Source organism: Opisthocomus hoazin, chromosome 2 (genome assembly GCF_030867145.1).
Source record: "Opisthocomus hoazin isolate bOpiHoa1 chromosome 2, bOpiHoa1.hap1, whole genome shotgun sequence".
Classification (NCBI taxonomy): Eukaryota; Metazoa; Chordata; class Aves; order Opisthocomiformes; family Opisthocomidae; genus Opisthocomus; species Opisthocomus hoazin.
Genome location: NC_134415.1, coordinates 10,427,314 through 10,447,297, shown reverse-complemented (window position 1 = coordinate 10,447,297; position 19,984 = coordinate 10,427,314). Strand labels below are relative to the sequence as shown.

At 40.2% G+C, this 19,984-nt stretch overlaps 1 protein-coding gene across 2 annotated transcripts in view; it reads right to left on the bottom strand.

Annotated features, from left to right (window-relative positions):
- Positions 1-7,463: 7,463 nt before the first annotated feature.
- CHRM3 (cholinergic receptor muscarinic 3) overlaps positions 7,464-19,984 on the bottom strand; it is a 291,653-nt gene continuing 279,132 nt past the window's right edge. For both annotated transcript variants that reach the window (XM_075445514.1, XM_075445520.1), the window contains exon 4: positions 7,464-9,321. In XM_075445514.1, coding sequence (XP_075301629.1) covers positions 7,500-9,321 — 1,822 coding nt within the window. In that variant the 3' untranslated portion in view covers positions 7,464-7,499. The remainder of the gene's footprint in view (positions 9,322-19,984) is intronic.

Here is a 19,984-nt window from a genome sequence, read left to right as displayed (position 1 = left end):
GATAGGTGTATTCAATAGGAGGGGAACGAATCCATATGAAAAATAAAAGTAATGAGTGGAGAAAAGTACTGAGCATCAGGAAATGCTGCATGGGTCCATTGCTGGTGACGTATCCACAAAGCGCAGAGCGCAGCGCCACGCAGGGTCCAAAGCAAACTGCGTTATGTCTTTTACCCTCATGGTGTTAATTGGTCTGTACCACAACGACAGTTCTTAAAGTGGACTCATTAAGCACAAATTAATGAAGGCCATTTCCTCATCCCTCTGCCATCGCTAGACTCGGTAGTATCTAAGAAGTGATTACAGCTGCTTTGTTACCCAGAGGTTTCTATCCGGAAGAAAAAGAGTCTCAAGAGGACTGGATATTTTGAAGCCACATCTGAAGGAATGAGATTCTTGTCCAGAGACTTTATTTCCATGATAGTGTAAAAGTTTTCAGATCTTTTGAGTATTTTAAGTAAATTAACTACGCCTCTGTGAATGATTTGAAAAATAAATTTCAGTTCTCTCTGTACAGTAATGTCCTGGGCTTTTCTGATTATTTGCCACGGTTGTGTAACGATTACCAGCGCATTTCAAGTGTTCTTTCACTCCAGATGCTGCACTAAATAACTTTTGTCCTGAAGAAAGTAAGAATTTCCCATCAAATTCCTGGAAAACGCGTACGTGTGCATGCAGATGCACCCAAACAAATCTTGCTTTCATATTAATACCTCATGATTTAGTCCTAGACTGCTGTAACGAGGATCTCTCCGTGGAGGCCTGAGCGGGGTCTCAGGCTGTGGTGCCAGCAGCGTAGCTGACGGTGACGCGTGCTTTTGGCTTACAGAGCCATTCATAGGCTGAACTTTTTTGGGCACTGTTTATATGTGTTTATTCACCCGTATGCAAGGAGGGTGTTCGCATCTATAAAAACTTTAAATGTCTTGGGTGTTTTTCCATGCTTTCTGCCAAGTTAAATAAATTGTATAGCTTCACTAGCTTGGAAAAAAGTCAGCTCTCCTCACCACAGATGAGCTGAATGGTTTTATCACCATTTTCGGAAGACCTTCCCTGAGGCCAGCATCATACATCCCAGTTAAACTTGGTCAAGGTTTTATTGTTTACAAAAACAGGAAAGGGTGAATGATCTAGATATACTGTGCAGTTCCCAGTCCTACCAGGCGAAAGAAGTTTTTACAGCTTGCACAATTCCGCCTGTGCGACAGACAAATGAAAAGTATTATTCCATGCAACAGACAGAGCAGAGCAATAGCATGGGGCAAGGGAGGACGATCATTTTTTCCTTCCATTTCTAATGTGAGAAGTGCTGCTCATTACCTTAAATAATTTTCAGTGATGGCTTGTGTTATTTTGCCTATAAATATTGGTGACATTTGCCTCCAGCTGTTCTAATAGTGGCTGGATTCCTGTAGCCATGTTGAGGAACTGACAGTGATGTTCACCTGAATACAGGAGTTTGGGACTCCTATTTCTCTTATGTGAACTTAGACACAACCTACTGGTAGAGGCCCTGATTTTCCTGTTTGGCAAAGCCGGAGTGACTTTGGTTGAGCCAAGGGAGTTAAACCTAGTGCAGTACTGACGCAACAGCTCAACAGGTGAAATCTGGTCATGCATTTCTAACTTTTGGGTAATGCCTGAAGAGCCAGCACAATACAGTGACAACACTGCAAGCAGAAATGAAGACAATGCATTTGAAAAAAAAAATGCACAAAGGAAGGATATGGAAACTTTTCTTGCCACTAAGCAGAGTAGTCTTTAACACAGTTCAGTTACAACTGATGAGGCATCAAAGGCAAAGTTTACCATGGCTGACAATTTCAGCATAGGTTTGTATATACATCTGTATACACTGCTTTAGATGGGCGTGCGCCTCTCTATACATACACAATGCTATGTCATACATATGTTCTCCTTTTGAGATATACCTAGTGCATACAGATGTATAGGTACAATATGCATACCACATGATAAATGTTGGAATAAGCCGCAAAATGAGTAGCACTTATCTTAATATATTCCTGTGTTACCTGTACTCCTTCCATTAAACAATCTCTGTCAGGGCTAACTGAAACTCCTCTAAGCCATTTTAATATTTAAAATTCATCAAAAAATCCTCAAGCATATCTAGGAGGTTATCTGGAAATAACTACAACAACGTTTCTTGAGAAAAAAAATTACAATCTTTGTTATATTTTCAATGGAAATGTGGGTGGTGAAAAATAGACCAAGCCCTGAATGCCAGTATGGCATAGTTAATGAGTTTGCCAATTAAAACTGTGAAGACCTGTCAGTGACATCAAATACCATGATGGTCAATCTCAGCCAATTGTGGGGCCACAGTGTATGAAACAGAATAGATGTAGTGTGTAGTACCAAACACCCCTACTCATACTTGTTTCCAACAAATAGCACAAACAGATTAGCCAGCTCCTGCCTGCTTACCTTAAAAGCTGAAGCACAAAAATGCCCAAGTAACAGATATTACAAATTAGTATTTTCCCCCAATATCTGCTTGGTAGCTCCTGAAAGTAGAAGTAGAAGAGCGCAGAACCTACAAATGATCTATACCTCATACAAGGAAGAAAATTCTAATTAAATAAGGTTTTTAATTCTATGAAATCCTGAATCTCATACATGCTTTAGCTAAGCTTCCAAATAGAAGTGCTTGGGTACCATGGGAATCCAGTTCACAAGACAGAAAAGACAGCTGTAACTACGAACACCTCAACTCCACCAGACATCTGTACACAACCTTTGGGTTAAAAGGAAGCAATCCACAAATACATATCGCTTCGACCCGCTCTCAGAAGCAAGTGCAGTGCTATTTGCACGGGTAAATACCTAAAAGATAAAAGGAATATATAAAACCATGCAGTTCATTGCCACAAAGAAAATCACAGAGGCTGGAAGCAAGCTGTGGAAAGGGACCATAGATTTACATTGGTCAAAGAATACTCAGAGTTACCACAATGAGTATGTACGCTTTTAGAAATTTTCAAATGCATTAAAATATGTGATGATTCACGAACTGGATGAAGTTGAAGCTGCCGGGGGCTTGGCAGAATGTCCTCAGGGGCAGGTCACCCCCAGACGCTCCAAAGAAGGTCCGGCTAGCTGAACAGCCCGCTTGTGGTACAGACCATTTCTGTCGATGAGGACCTGGATACGTGGAATCTTGCTCCAGTTCTTTATGACAAGTCTTATACATCCTTGGAAAAGAAAGTATCAGACCTCAAAACTACAACTGCTGGAGCTTGGAATGTGCCTTCTGATAGTCTAAGAGCAGCTTAACTTTCACAGGACTATCTTCAAAGGAAAGAAGGAGCCTGCCACCAGGACAAGCTCGTAAAGCACGTTGTATGAAAAGAATCTGGGAGCCATCTGGGGAGAATGAGGGTTTGGAATCTCAAACGTAAATGTAACTAGGGATGCATAAGTGGTCAGATGGTCAAGGGGGCAAGTGAAATGCAGTTCATGAATAGCTTAGCATGATACTCCATGACTATCCCTACCGTACGTATGGTAGCATGGTGTAACTGTATATTCAGAATCACTGATGCTGATGATCAGGGGAAAAAAGATAAAGATTTCCTTTTGCTTTGATGTTTGCGTTCCGTAGAGGCAAACTGAGCGTACTTTGGGACTCGTATTCACTTTTCATATACACAAGGCTGATAATGAGACAAGATATTTTAGAATATTCTTGCAGAAGTAAGGAAATACAAGCAAGAAAAAATAATAAAGTGAAGTTGTACCTAACTGAGAAAGATCACCAGCTGTCTCCGAACATCCGTGTGGGCATCCTCACAGAACTATCAGATACTTTTAGGTCATTTATTGTTCAGGGTATATGGATCCACAGGTTTAGATGCTGGGAACCGCTCAGGCCTTTCCTGTACCTGTTCAGCTTTAGAACAGTGCCACATCCATCTGCAGTTCACACTTGTAGGAAGCGTGTTATGCTGGGGGAGGATAAAGGGCTTCATGCACCGTGACACCTGTCTTGGGTCAGACATCTCACAGCCTCTACTGGTACAGGAGCAATAAACTATCACAATTTTCCATCGGGAAAGCCAAGCACGTTAGATGCATTTTCTTGTCTTGGAGTTCTTCAGGGGCTGACAGTGACTGGGGTCTGTCCTGCAGAGCTTCCTCCAGACAACCCAATGGCTCCCGCCTGGCTATCGCCTCTGATTTTTTGATTCTCTTCCTATGGACTCTAATCTTGTATTATTGCAATTAATGGGGATGAGGCTCGGTCTCTGAAAAAGTAGCTTTCTGTGTGAGGAGTGTTAATGGGACTGAGCTGTTTGTCTGCCTTCAGAATGATGCTTTCTGTCACGTTTCTGGCTTCATTTTCCTCAAGACAGATGAAATATTACATCACTTGTACTTTTTAAAAGTAATGCTGTGTGACGTTGTATCTCTTGGGCTTGCATTGTTCTTCTTCTGCAACCTATCATGTGCGCCTGTGTTCATAAATAATATACCCACTTGTGCATACAGCTAAATTTTTTGTGTGTGCATGGGTTTAAAGCAAACACATAGATATATAAAATACAAATTAATTTGATCCCCACTGTACTTGTAACACAGCCAAATTCTTAATATTTTATAGTGCATATTCCATTAAATAAATAATAACTAAATTGATCTATGCTATAATATGTGTATACATACACATTTTATGATGCCTGTAAATAACATTTTAAAGCCTGTTCACACATCAAAAGACAGGTTGTTTATTTCTCTGCTAAAACAATCCAAGGGTTTAACTCTTCCTATTATGTAAACAGTGGTGACAGCCGCTTTCAAGGAAGCTTAACTTCATTAAAAATAATAGTTTGCCATTGTAAAATCAATACTAATTTACCATAAATCCCCCTGATGAACTCTGGCTTCCTTACATGCTCTCACATTTTGTGTATTGGGGGCACAGCACTACTCTAGATATCAGAAGATAATAATATGGCAATATATATAGATATAGATATATATTTAAATGTTAAAACATTAGTTAGGTCAACTTGAGTAATGAATATGTTTCAAATAGATGCTTCTTTCTATAAATAAAGGTCATTAATCTTCTTTGCGACATGGGTGCCATGTAAGTCTGTGGTTGTATGCGGCTACCAAACTGGTAAACAAATTCTGGGTATCTTTAGCTCTGAATGCACTTGTGACTTACAGATGAAGCTTTAACTTTTTTTGTGTGTTTTATCCTAAACTTGTACTTGCAACAGACTTGCAATATCATTTACAAGATTAGCTTTAGGTAGACATTTTAAACAACTCATACAAAAGAAAGATTTCTATGTCAAGAGTATTTGTTTTAGTGACAAGAAACCTAGATATACTCTATTCATTTCTCAAGCAGACCTTTATGAATCACTTTAAAAGGACATGACAGCTGAAGACCGAAGAGCAATATTTATCAACATTAAATAAAACATTTGGTGAAGTATGTATAAATATTTCTTCATATGAACATAACACAAAATTAAATAGTTCAGATACACAGACACCATTTAATATATTTCCACTGTTGTCAAAATCATCTGTAAACACCATCTCACACTGAATACAAAAGCAGCTTTAACATCAGTTCTGTGTTCACAACACTGATGCCCCTTTGTAAAAGAAGATATTTGTTTTGTTTTATTTTCAGCAAAATAAGAGTCTAAGCAATAAAAAAAGTTTTGGTCAGTTCAAAGGAGAATACAAAATTATATTTCAACATGTTACTAAATCAGATTTAGGACAATAGTTTAAAGTACAATCCTTTCCCCGGGGGATCTCTGACTTTTATAAATCATGTTTGGTGCAGACCACATCACAAATACCAGGAAATACCGGTCATGTCTAAGCTATAAATATTAAAGCCCTTTTAAAATTTTCTTTATCAAAAATCGTCGGGTTACAAATTGGCAATATGATGTTTCTCACAACACCAAATAACCTGGCACTAAATGGATTTAGGTGCACTTCTCCTGATGATTTTTAAAACAGGCTCTGGAAAAGAAACACTTTCTAGTGAGCATCCTTCATGTGCAAAAATAAAGCATTTCTTTTACATAAATCTTCTGCGTCTGAAGATCACCTGGGCAGACAGTGCAAGCGGAGGGGCTCCACCAGGTTGAGGCAGAAAATTGCAACTCAAGCTTTCACTGGCAGCCGTACGGATCCCACGCATCGCACCTGAGCTGGCTCTGAGGAGGATGGTGCGTCCACACGGTGCAACCCAGCACAAGGCATCGCAGCGTCCGTGCCCGCCCCGACAGCAGCATAGGCGCCCGGGCACGAAATGGGGCTCCTGCTCATGGCTGCACCCGCCTGGCTCCTGAGCATCAGCACCCTGCGGCCCAGGTGAGGGCTCTCATCACCCTACGCCCTACAAAGATAACGTCATGCTCTGCTCCGAATGTAGCCTTCAGTTCCTTTCACCTCCATATCTTTCACAGAGGTGGGATCACTCTGGGGAGAGACACTAAGCTCAAGATGAAGGTTTTACTGGGCATGTGCCCCATTATAAAACTTTGGAGACTGTTAGGCTCACAGGCTACGATTTGGTTCTCTCCATTTGAAATGTGGACACCATGTGTTGGTTTCAAAGACAAACTTGAATTTCAGGTGGCAAATAATGAGATATATATTTATAATACGATTTTCTGATTTTTTTTTTTCAATTTCACTCACATGTAATCGTGATGGGAGGCCCTGTAAAACCTAGAACAACAGATCACCTCTTTCCTGGTATGTGTGTATTTCAGAGGTGTGAATGTATTTTTTGCATACATACACACCCACACACACATAGATATAACATGAGCTGCACACAGATATTCGGCAATCAGGAATCAGGGGTACAATTAACAATACACCAGAAGAGAAGTAGACAGGAAGCTCGACCTGGACAGCAAGAAGCAATTTTGCAGCCTATACAGTGTCTCAAATAATTTCATAATTCTGTTTTGCTAGTTTGCTACATCTGTATGCGACTCGAATTGAAAGTTGTTGGATTCCTCGGAAACAGAAGAGTTGGGCTAGCTCAATGTGCTTACCTGAGATCCCAGAGTTGATTATAATCAAAGAGCTGGGCAGATCAGTAATGGGTTTATAATTGCTATACAGCTTCTTGCAAATTTGTAGGAAAACTTTATTAAGTCTTTCATTCCTTAGTAAAAACGTTGAAGTTTGTTAGTTTTTGCTGAATGCAGACTTGATTCTTATATTAAACTGGATTTATTAAAAGGATACATAAGCCTGGCAGCTGCTTTCACGTCTTGATGTTTAAATGTTTGAATCAGCACCCTGGAACCACCCTCCCACCCCAACCCATCCGTCCCAACTCTTCCTACCCCATCCCATCCCGTCCCATCCTGTCCCGTGCCAGCCTGTCCCAACCTATCCCGTCCCGTCCTCTCCCATCCCGTCCAGTCCCCTCCCCTTCCCTCCGCGTTATTTTTTTTTTAAATTGTTTAAAAAATACTACTCTATGAAGCCTCCCTAGGGATCCGCTTATGAAAAATGACGGACTGCCTTTGCTGATACTGCTGTTTGCGCCGTTTTCGTTTGTCGCACTGGCACAGCAGTAGCATCCTGAAAGTGTTTCTGAAGGTTTTGTTACACAGTGCATAGCACACGGGGTTCACCGTGCTATTGATGTAGCAAAGCCAGTACCCCAGGTTCCAGAAAGTTTTGGGGATACAGCTGCAAAAGGTGTTCACCAGAACCATGATGTTATATGGGGTCCAGGTAATGATGAAGGCAAACAAAATGGCACTGAGTGTCTGTGCCGCTTTCTTTTCTTTGATAAGTGACATTCGTTTTCGCTTTGTGATCTGACTTCTGGTCTTCAAGGCAAACTTTTTTGCCAGGGTTGCTTCCTTGGAGGACAACGGCAGGGCTGCAGATGTCTTGTTAACTGATGAGATGCCATCAGACGCTGTGGTTGTCTCTGCTGACCCTGGCTGAATTGGAAGCTTTGAAAAGCTCTGTTGGAAATTTCCACCATCCTGAACACTTTTGGGAGGGTGCAATTTTTTAGGTTTCTTTTCCTTCGATTCTGTGTCTGATTTCTGCAGTTCATCCCCCGACTCGTGCAAATCTTCCGAGGAGGGCAGTTTCGTGGAATTGAGGATGGCACTGTGACCAGGAAGCTTCAGCACGATTGAATAGATGGCTCGGGTCTCTGCAGCGATGTCTTCTTCGTCAGAGGAAGCGGAATTTTCAAGGGAGGCAGCAGCGTCGTTGTTGTTCCAGCTGTCGCTGCTGCTGTGTTCTTGGTCCCCCTGGTCTGCATTGGGTTCCCAGCTCTTCATGCTGAGCCAGAAGTGGCAGCGTCTGTACTTCTTTCGGGTGGAGCGTTTCATGCTCTGCCGTTGCAGCTCGTAGCTGCTGCAGCTCCGGGAGCTGCCTGTCTGGTGTACGAAGCGCGCTGCCTCTGCTTCACTGCCCGAAGCCTGCAGCCCTGCTAACTCTTTGGTGCGTTTCTCAGTCTCCTTGTAGATCCTCCAATACAAAATACTCATAATGGTGACTGGCAAGTAAAAGGCAGCTATGGCAGTGCCAAAAGTGATGACAGGTTCAGTTAGAAACTGGATGAAACATTCATCAGGAGGCACAGTCCTCTCCCCAACAAAATACTGCCAGAATAAGATGGCAGGGGCCCAAAGAACAAAAGAGATGATCCATGCTAAACCAATCATCACCCCAGCCCTTTTGGTTGTTCGCTTGGCTCTGTATGTAAGTGGCCTAGTGATGGAAAAATATCTGTCAAAACTTATGACAAGGAGATTCATGACAGAGGCATTAGAGGCAACGTAGTCAATGGAGAGCCAAAGATCACAGGCCAAGCTTCCCAAAGCCCAGTGGTCCATGATGATGTATGTGGTGTAAAGATTCATGGAAATAACACCGATGATCAAATCTGCACAAGCAAGACTCAACAAGAAGTAGTTATTGACCGTTTTGAGTTGTTTGTTAACCTTAAATGAAACAATCACTAGGATGTTTCCTATGATGGTCACCAATGCAAGGATCCCAGTGAGGAAAGCAATCAAAACTACTTGCCAGACAGTGTGTCCACCCAGAGGGTCTTTGCTTGTGGCATTTAGGGACATGTTTGTTGATTCCACAGTGGAGAAGGGAAAACTCTCTGTGGTCTGAGGGAAATCATAGCTGCCAATGAGTGACGCTGCTTCATCAAGGGGTCCCGGTCCATGCGAATCTCTCTTCCAGAAGGAGCTCACATTTGAAAATAGGGGCGAGGCTGAGCTGTTATGTTGCATGATCATTGTGGCTCTCTGACATAGTCTGCAGCAGGGAAAAAAGAAAAATCAAGTGAAGATGGTAAATAGATAATCGCCCTCATACTCATACACAAAATACCTTTAGCACTTTGAAAGATGTCTTTAAAAGCCAAGCTGCCTGTGACACGGTCCAAGTCAAACGTGTGCGTGGTAGTACTCAGCCTACAGCTGTGATTAATCTGAGCTCTTTGTAGTAATCACAGAGTGCTTCCTTAGAAACATTCCATCACAGAAGAACAAAATTCCCAGGAGAATTTGAACCCTCAGTCGTGTTAAAAAGCCCCCTAACTCCAACTCCTAATTAAAACACTCCCTGATGGATCTGCCTTGAACTCCACATCTCAACAGCCCACGATCCTGGAGCCTTCAAAAACTGAATGCCAGACACATGCAGCGACAAATCCTCCAAGCTGGAATCAATGCTGTTCTCCAGTGCTATCCTGGCACTAGCAAAACACAGCCCTAGCCTCTGCTGCCTCCAGCTACAGCTAATGACAAACAAAAATATCGTTCTGTCTTTCCTCAAACTACAGAGGTACAAGCCAGCACCATTTCACTGTGTCAAGCTACTCTAAGCTGTGAGGCTGCACAGATCTTCTCATTTTCGTCTACATTTTGGCTACCTGATAAAGGTACTAAAAGTTCTCATTAGCGCTTTTTGCACACGCCACTATTAATTTTTCATGTACATTTTTATACATGGACTGAGGATTTTGTATACCTAATGACTTCAAAATGTCTTTGGGGCAACACGTGTTAAAAATCCCTTTGAAAATATGGTCTCTAAAGGCAGAAGAAAATGTTTGGCAGATGTATGTCAAAGCAATCATTAAACACTTCAGGAAAAGAGGAAAAAGCATGAAAGGGATTCATAATTAAGCCTTAATCCTTTTCCCCAAGTACTCATGTAAAATGAAGACATGCTCAGAATAGGAATTGGCATTTCCCTTATTTCATTAACTTCCGTGGTCAACTGACTAGATTTGTTGTAATAAATCAATTACATCAAGAAGCAAGAATTCTGATTAAAAGTCCATCACCGACCACAAATGTTGAACAAAATATGCTGTGGAAGAGAAATGTTTGTTTGTTTTCTAACCATGAATCCTTCCAGAGTCAATATGTTACAGCATGAGATAATATTAAGTATCACAACGCACTGGTATTACACAAAATATTTACCCAAAACAGGAGGTTTTGGTTTTGGTTCTTTAATTAATTTCATGGGGTGTATGCAGTAAACAGACCAACAATTCCTTTCCTTAGCTTATGCACAATAACTAACACAAAACACCCCATGTTTTGATATCTAGTGTAAATGAGATATTAATTTTTCTCTTTATTAATAGGAAGACAAGGTTACAATGACGCTGCCTTATGCTAATCTACCTTAATCCACTTTTAACGCATTCATCATGATACAACACAGAATGTGAACATAATAATAGTATAACAACAACAGTAAATATTGCTCTGGGAAATCACACATTTAAATTTAAATCTTTTCTTGAGAGAAAGATCAAAAATTTGGAGCAACTCAAAAATTTCTAAAATGAAAAATGGTAAGATTTTTATAAACTGTAAACTGACTTTGACTTAGGTTGAAACTAAAATTATCTTTTATCAAAAAACTTTGGCATTCGAAGTTTTCTTCACAGAATTCATATGAAAGAAATCTGCAGTTCCGCATGAAGTTTCAGGCAAAAAGACATTCTGAAAATTTGACAAGCTGCTCTTCTAAAACGTCAAATGTTTTTTGCCATTTCAATTGTTCCTTTCCCAAGAAAATCTAAACGAACCTTTCTGACACAATTTCACCCTGTCCTTGCCATCTATTAGAGAAGCTGTGGGACACAACTTTTTTTTTTGTTTTCTTCCTCAAGATACACTACTCACCATGGAGCTGGCGTAGCTCAGGCCACCAAGCATACAGCAACATGTCCTCACCTATCCCTATCATGCTGTTTTAAAGAAGCTGAAGAAGTCAAATCTACACTGCTTGAGACTCATCCCACCCACACTAATGAGACAGAGTCTGCAGAAAGGCACTTGCAAAAAGGCAAGCAGAGGTCTGGATGAGAAGCACGCTCTCTTGTTTTTCACTGACACCCCCTCAGGCACACTCATACCAGCTCACCCCCTTGCGTCGAGCAACGACGACATTCATTTACACATCTGTGAAAACGGAGATCCCACATACTCAAAACCCACACATGAAAGCCCATGTGCGCAGTAACATTCTCCTTCGATGAAGATAGTGAAGCAGTGTTCAGGTTTGGCTTGCCCCTTGCGATGCGTGGGTGCAGAAAACACGCAGTTCACTTGTGAGCAACCACTTAAGCAAGTGTTGACAATGTTCTTGCCAGTTGTTTACGGGCCAGGGTGGTTTCTCACAGTCAGGAAAAAAATCTTGGACTCAGATAGGATTGCTGGAAACCATCCTTCTCGCAATGTTTTATTGAGGAAGCTGGCATCTTTTCCAGAGCTGTCAGACAGGATGAGGTCAAAACCAGAATAGTATGAGAGAGGTCTGAAATAATGATATTTGCTAAATATATGCCAGAAATGATTAATGTTATAGGGTGCAGAACTTCCTTCACTGACATCAGGGACAGAGAGCAGAGGATGAAAGCCAGAAAGCCTCCCCTCCACAGACATACACTTCTCAAACCTCTACCAGGTAACAGCCAGCATAGCCCAGTATAGATTGAGAAGTCTGACAGGTAAGTACAGATGGCGATGACATCATTATGATGCTTTTTCATAAAAAAAGACAAGTCGGTATCTTCTAATATACAGAGAGGACCAGGCAGAAGATAGTAATAAGGAAAATGAAACTTTCACTACAGGGCATAGAATAAAAAGCAGCATCACTTAGAAGTGATGGTAGAAATAACAGTATTACTAAGAAATAAAAATAGTTGACAGTTTGGTAGTACTTCCCATTTTCATTGCATAACACAACCATAAACTAACCTAGTGTTAGCCTTGGAAGTCCAAAACAACTACCACAGAAAAGATGCAAATAATCTTGTGATATTAATGTGTAAACGCTGCACTATCTATCACTACATCCTTAAAATGATTGTGAATTCTATTTAATTGTATAGACTTCAAAAGGGAGTTTTAATGTTAATTAACCCATAAATCCTTTCAGACATGCCACGCCTCAATAGACTCATCATGGGGAAGCCCGGGCTAACCGTACTTCGGCTGCGGTCTTTCAGAGGCCAAGCAAGTGCTGGAACCAAACTATTTCTCAGGTCAGTTCTCCCATCCCTGGACTTCAAAGGAACTTCTTCAAGCCACTGTTTCAATTCAAACCCGCACAGTCCTCAGCAGCCCATCAGTTGAGGAAGAGGAGAGACTGAGAGCAACCCACCGGCATCCCCTGGCTGCCCAGTGCCATCCTGCAAGCTGGAACTCGGCTTTTGAAATGCCTCAGGCAACAAGGGGAGCCCTAAACTTGCATTGACTGGACTATTTGATAAAATGGAAGTGCTAGCAGGATGATGAGCACAGTCCTTTGTTATTCTGGCTCTTCTACAAGCTTCTGTAAGTGAACTGTTTAATTCATTTAAAAATGTATTATGCATACGTTCATTTGCATGGATAAAAAACTATCACTACCACCACCACCATAACATACCAGATCAGCACAACTGGATTTTCTTCCCTTTAGGAAGCCAAAGCAAGTTAAGGTATCCATAATTTTCCAAAACTGTCATGCATTTTCTGCTTTCTCTGTAAGCAGCGCTCCGGGAAAGAGCGGATGGCCTGGGCTGAAGCAGAGGACAGCGTGACCTGCAGCCCATCCAGCGAGCCACGCTCCCGGGCAGCAGGGTGCGCGACCAAGTGGGAAAGCAGCCACAAGTGTCCTGGTAGAACAAACTGTATAGTACAGCCCGAGCGAGGCAAACAAACCAAACTGCACAATTATTATAGGTTTATATACCAGGATAAGAGTTTACAAATCATTACGATACACTACCTTACAATTTCAAGCCAGGGAGCAACAAAGGCAACTTTTTTTAGACCAAGAATATACAATTACTTACCTAAGATTACCGCTATGCTATTCGCTGTAGTTTGGCTTTTTTTGTTCTTGTTTCTGCTTTTCAGTAAAAGCTTAGGAAAGGTACAGACCAGCGAACGCCAGAGGCAACGTACTCCTCCCAGCATTATTCGGGAGAAGGGCAGGCCCAGGACAGGCAAAGGCTACTCCAACCTTCACGTGCATCCCTCCAGCGCACCTCTGCTCCCTGCCCCGTCGCAGGGACTGAAACACCTGATATCCCACTAAGACCCACTGGAAGGGAAGGAGACAGAAGCTACAGAAATGGTCACTCATTTCAATAAATGCATATAACACTGAATTAAAAGCCTGAATTTTTAGAATAGCCTAATTCATTGCACATTGCTGTAAACAGAAATTAAAACAGACAGTAGCAACAGTTCTGTCACACGTTTTCACTGCATTTCATTTCTCTCTGTGTATTTCATATTTCAGCGGTTGTGAAGACTTAACATTTCAGTCTACCAAATTTTTTCCTTTCCTTAAACCTTTCTATTCACAAACACACAACCTCCATTTTTTGCAGAGAATTCTATTTTCTTGCTGCCTTTAAAGGGCTCTACGATGCATTTTCCGGAAAGTCAGACTCTATGGGCTTGGCTATATGTGAGCTCAAAACTGGCTAGCCTTTATGCTTGAAGAATTTCACATCTCATCTGTTTGCACAGACAAGCAAATTGCTTACTTTATTTTTTCATTTTCCTCCGCATTGCTATTGCATACCCATTAGCCTAAACAGCAGAGAACTCCATGCAGTGAATTACGAAACTGTTTTCTAACATAAAGAAACCAAGCCTTCAGAATGCTTAATGCAGTTACCTAAACTAGCACATAAGCTTTGTTCCAAAACTAATAATTGGTAAAATAAAAATATATAAAAAATATAAATTTTTCCTGCAATCATTCCCAAGATTACATTTATCTGTTTTGCAAATCACACGGAGATTTTTTTCAAAATACAATAAAGAATTTTGAAAACTTGAAATGAAAAAACCAAAGGTGCAAGTATTCACACTGGAATTCATGGTTTTACATTTATTACACAGCAGCTCACACCACTTGCAGCTAGAGTAGCACAAGATACGGGATTCCTTACGAATGTATATATGGTAACAGGAAGCACAGTGTCATTCTCAGTGAACAGGACCTCAGATTTACCATGACTCACTTCTACTGATGATTAAATATATTACACTCAATATAGTTTTGCATCCTTGCAGAAGGAGAATACAGAGCCATAGCAATCGATCCCATTATGAAATATCCTGGCCACTGTCTTACACATTCACAGTAGATATAAACAAATAGATGATATACTCTCATACTTTTATATATATGTGTATACGCACATAAGAATACATACATACAAATGTATGTCACATGTGACAAAAGTATGTATCTATATCTGCAGATATATGTGCGTGTGTATATACATACACATACACATATATATAAACACACGTGTATGTATATATATCTGCAGATATATACGTAAACTTTCATCTGCAGCTATATATACACATACTTTTGTCACATTATTCCAAATATTGCTATAAGGAAAGACTGTATCTTTCAGTAATTAGCTATCAACTTGATATAGATAAAGCTCCATCAAACATATCCCACTAACACTACCACCCAAGCTCTTCCATTTGCCACCCATGACTACATTTTGCTTATGCTTACTAAAATTACCTTGATTTAATGTCAGTGCTTTAAAATCGCTGTCATGAGTGATGAATTAGATTTGCTCACTATTTGCCTACTGTGTTGCTGCTGCTTGTGTGTGAGGCCTAGGACGAGCAAACCAGGAACTCATTTCTTTAATCAGACGCGTTTTTTTCATTACTTTGGAAAGTGTCTGGAGCACCTAACGCACAGCACCAAGTGCTCCATCACCTTGCTGCCTGGCCGTCAGCAGAAGGGAGCATCCCTTCCCGGGAGGAGAGGCAGCGCGATGCTCCGTCCGGCGTTCCTGCCGGAACATGTACGGACATGTAAGGACTGGGAGCGCCGAGACTGCCCACCTGACACAGCCAGGAAAGTCGGGACCTAACGCTGGGCCATGGGAAGAGCCTTTTTTATTCCTTAATTTGCCAGTTAGCTTTCGCCAAACATCTGCCATCTCCTTCCCTTGGGCTGAGAGCTTACATTCCTACCACCCAGCTCTACCTTGCTTGCTTCTACTCTGTTTGCTTTCGCAGTCGGTGCTCTTCCAAACACCTTACTGCAGGTAGTATGGACCCTTCACTGAGGGTGTTTATATTCTGATAGAAATGCAACTTTGACTGCTAGTATCTCTTAATGGCCAGTGATTTCAGTGGAAACATCTGCGTATTTACGCAGCTACAAAAGTGAGAATAAACACTGTGTTACCAGAAAATCAAAAAAATCTCAGACATGTTGCATCTGTTGCCGTTTCAAAAATCCAGATGTGTATTTCTGATCCCTTAAGATTTCCATTTAAGATTTCATTTGTTATATGAACTGCACAATTTTCTTGCATAATTTTTCCAGATATGCCACATGTAACAAACATACATCCCAGTCTGCACAGTTAAAAGCACAGTGATTTTAACAGCTACCCACATTTACTAAGTGCCTCTGTGCTATTTATTATTTATTTATTCTTTAGCCTCAGTGACCCAACACTCATTTACTCCATGACTTTTAGTTTCAAAATAATCCCACCCTGAAATCCTCTAAAATGATTCCAGGGGGAAGCTTCAGAAATGAGCCACTAATCTCGGCTGTGATAAGGGCAAGGGGCAGCGGGGGTTCACCCCGTGCTGCAGCAGCAGCCTTGCTGCAGGAACGGCACTTCTCTTTCTCGGGCACCTGCGCTGAGTCGTTATCGTCTGAACAGCCCACACAGAACAACGGGAAACTTTGAACAGCCTGAGCTGGGATGTGCCTACAATTTTCGAATGTTTGAAAACCAGAGCAAATTAGGTCTTGCTTAATTAAGATTACAGTAAATATTGACTATCAGCTCAAACGGTTAAATCTACGAGATGTGTTCTTATGAAGAGAGGAAATTATTTAAATTCCAGGCAGCTTCTCTTTCAGAGAGCTTTATTAAAATCACAACCCATCTGTCTAATTGATGCTGGAGGAAACAGACACACGGTCCAAAACGTAGTCAGAATGACAAATACTGAGAGCTTTACTCAGCTGAGCAACGCACTGACTTTGCCGGTGTCTGAGGACAGGAAGGTCTGGCTGAAGGGTTGGTCACTCCACTGAATTTCAACATGATATTAGATTGAGATGAGAAAAGAATACCAGCCATTTAATTATCTCATTTATGCATGAGGGGTGCATATTTTTCCCTTGACTACCATACCTATCCATCTTAGAGACTTCATTTCAATATTTTATTATATATACACTTTTTTACGTAGTATTGCTTAATATTTTATTATTTACTATGATGCTGAATCAAAGTAATCATCTAAAATTTCACTGTGCACTTAGTTCTCTCTTTATGAAATATTGTCCATTGACTCCACAGATAATCCTCCCAATGAGGGATTTAAAGATCACATTCAAATGTTGATCATGTGAAATAAAGTAACAGGAACTGAACTACATTGTCCTCCCAGATGTTGTTAAATGCTAGGATACCTTGAAAAAGCATGCAATAATATGTGCCTAGATAGAAAGAAAAAAAATTTCAAGCCTTCTAAGTGAATTTCTCCACTTCTACTAAAACGGCATCCTTCTCTGAAAAAGAATCATGTTTGAGCAAATTAATATCAAGAAGAGCTCATTATCAATACTAGATAAAACAAGTCAATTTTACTGTATTTGTAATCCAGTCCTACTTTTAGTAATCCTTTCATGCATTTAAAATCCATATTTAATATGAGTATTAACCTTTAGGAACCTTTACAGTGAACAACAGACTTTATTAGCAGACCTCTTTACTATCTTTAATGAAACTGCTTTAAAACAAAGTAGTCCATTGATTATGGTATAAAAATAAATAGGTTTTCGCTCTTCCCGTTTGCTCACTGACACAATACACCACCAGGGAAAACGGAAAAACAGTAAAAACGTTTTTCAAGCATCAAAGAAGACTGAGAGCCTGGACACCGAGCTTTAAAGCTCACCTGATACCTGACACACTCTTCTAAATTTTATTTGTCTGCAAGAAGAAAATGAAATAACAAAATTCTGTCAAGCCTTGAAACCAGAAAATTGAAAATATTTTTTTTCTGGAAATCCCTTCCATGGAGGGAAAAGAAATAGCCCAAACTAAAACACAAATACAGGCTCAAACCACAGTTTTGATTTTATGCCTTTTCAAAAACTACATTTTTTTCTTGGGTAAGTAATTTCATTTTCTGTGAACTTCAAGCTGAATCTCAGATATTTTTTGACAAACACTGCTGAAAGCAGATGACCTCCACTTTGTAATTTGTTTAGGGAAAATAATAAAAAATGTTGTCTTTACATCAAGGTCTGGCAAAGAGCTATCAAAACCTCTGGTCCGGATGTTATGTTTACTTGATGTCAGGTCCTGTTATATGACAGATCTCTAACATACATCATTTAAATGTGTTAAATAACATGAGTTTAAAGTTCTTGTGAGTCTAAGAGAATCCTAAAATGTTCTAAATTGTACTTTTGCTGACCACTACATTTTATACTGTAGCTATGGCATTGCATGCAGGTGCTAAAAATGCAGACTATATAGCTTTTGCTGATAATGGATGGTTTGGCAATTTTACATAAGGCACAGTAAAATGACTTGAACAATGTTAGGAAACATTCTATTAAGGGAAATTTATTGTTATTGGCTTTGGTGATTGAGATATTATTGCTGTCTACTGCAGCAAAACCAACACTCCCACACTGGACAGATGGTTTACTTAAAAAGTTGAAAGAAAACAAAAAATGTGTTGAGAGGCTTCAGCTAGAAGAGAAAATATTGCTAAGAAATAGCTGTTAACTAATTAAATCTATATAGATATTTGGACACTGGAACTATTTATAATGAAAAGAAAATTTTAGGAGAAAAAGTGTGTCAGAATGTTACCTTTTCAATCACATTGCTTATTTATTCTAAATCATGCAATCATAATACCATTTTAAAGCATATTAGTCAGGTTCCAAGTGAAAATTGGCATAGCTGGTCAGAAACCAGCATTTTCAGTGTGTTTATTTATTTAATTGTATTACAGAAAGGAAATTTGTAACATTTGAGATTTGAGGATATCCTCTCATACCGATAATTTGATCAAAGCACAAAAGCATGTGAACTTTGCCAGGGATTTATTAAGGAATGGCTCTCTTGCCAGGGAGCTGAAGAGCTCTGTGTGTGCCCTTTTTATACATTATATTTCTTTAACAAACTTGTGAGCAAAATGCTGCGATACAGCTGAAACAGCTTTGTTGCAACACATCACTGGAAATATTTGTATAAATACTCTGTCTCATTATTGACCCCGCTATATTTGAAGTCCAGCTCTCCACCTGTGTGACAGCCTAGTTTAAATCCCACTAGGTGGCAGAGTAGCTATTCAGAAGCAAAAGTCTGGACTCTGCAACAAAATCTTAGCTGGTCTTTCATAAAGCCTATGTCTTGTATGTGGAAATTCTAACCAAATTGTATCTATTCCTTGATAGGGAAAGCAGCTAAAAGAAAAGCATGTCATCCAAATATTGGTGCGAATCAAACTAGCAGCCAAATTACCGTCAGCTGTGGTTTATGCTGAAGCCTCACTTCACTTCTTTTTTTCCTGGAATAGACATATCTGAAAGTCCTGGTGGCATTCTGTAACTTCATCAAAATGGCCCATTCCAAATTTCGATTCACTGCATGCGTGCTGCCAGTCTCTGGGATATCACTGACAGCAGGCACCGCAGATTTTAATGCACGCAAACGATTGTTCTTTATTCAGATACAGACCAGTAATTAAATAATGCTCCAGTGCAGTAATCTTTTTTAGGGTTTGTCTGCAGGGTTGATTTTTTTTTAGTTGTTTGCTTTTTTGAGTTGCACAGCAAGATAAATGGAGACATGCACATTGAAAATAGTCCTGACAGAGAGGGAGAAAATGCTAATGAAAAATTTGAGTTCTTCTACATAAATGCCTGTTGGTGACCCTCATGGCAGGCTCCTCTTCCTACCACCATTTCATTACATTGCTATATATTCATTTACTTGAATATCTGCCCTTTCTGCCTACTTGAAATACATCCCAGGAGTTTAAAGTTTTTGAACTTAAAAGATCAGTTCTGGTATAAAGAAAACACGTTCACAAAGCTGTGATTCTATTCAGTGTGCAGGATGGACCTGCCCCAGCAACTAATTGCAGTTGCACAGCAGAGCACGAGTTTCTTTAAGACCCTCTTGCCTTATGGTTGTAGGAGGTATGTAGTAAAGGAGGCACAAGGCTGAGGAGCAAAAAGGAAGGACTCGCAGCTAAGTAAGTTAAATGTGGAACTCAATTCCTAATTCTGTCATGGGGTTTCCACATACTACAGGAGGAGTGACTTATGCAGATCTTTAAAATAATATCACCTTATGTTGAAAGGATACTTCAAAGCTGAATTTAGTAACGCACAGGCATCTCTCAATTTG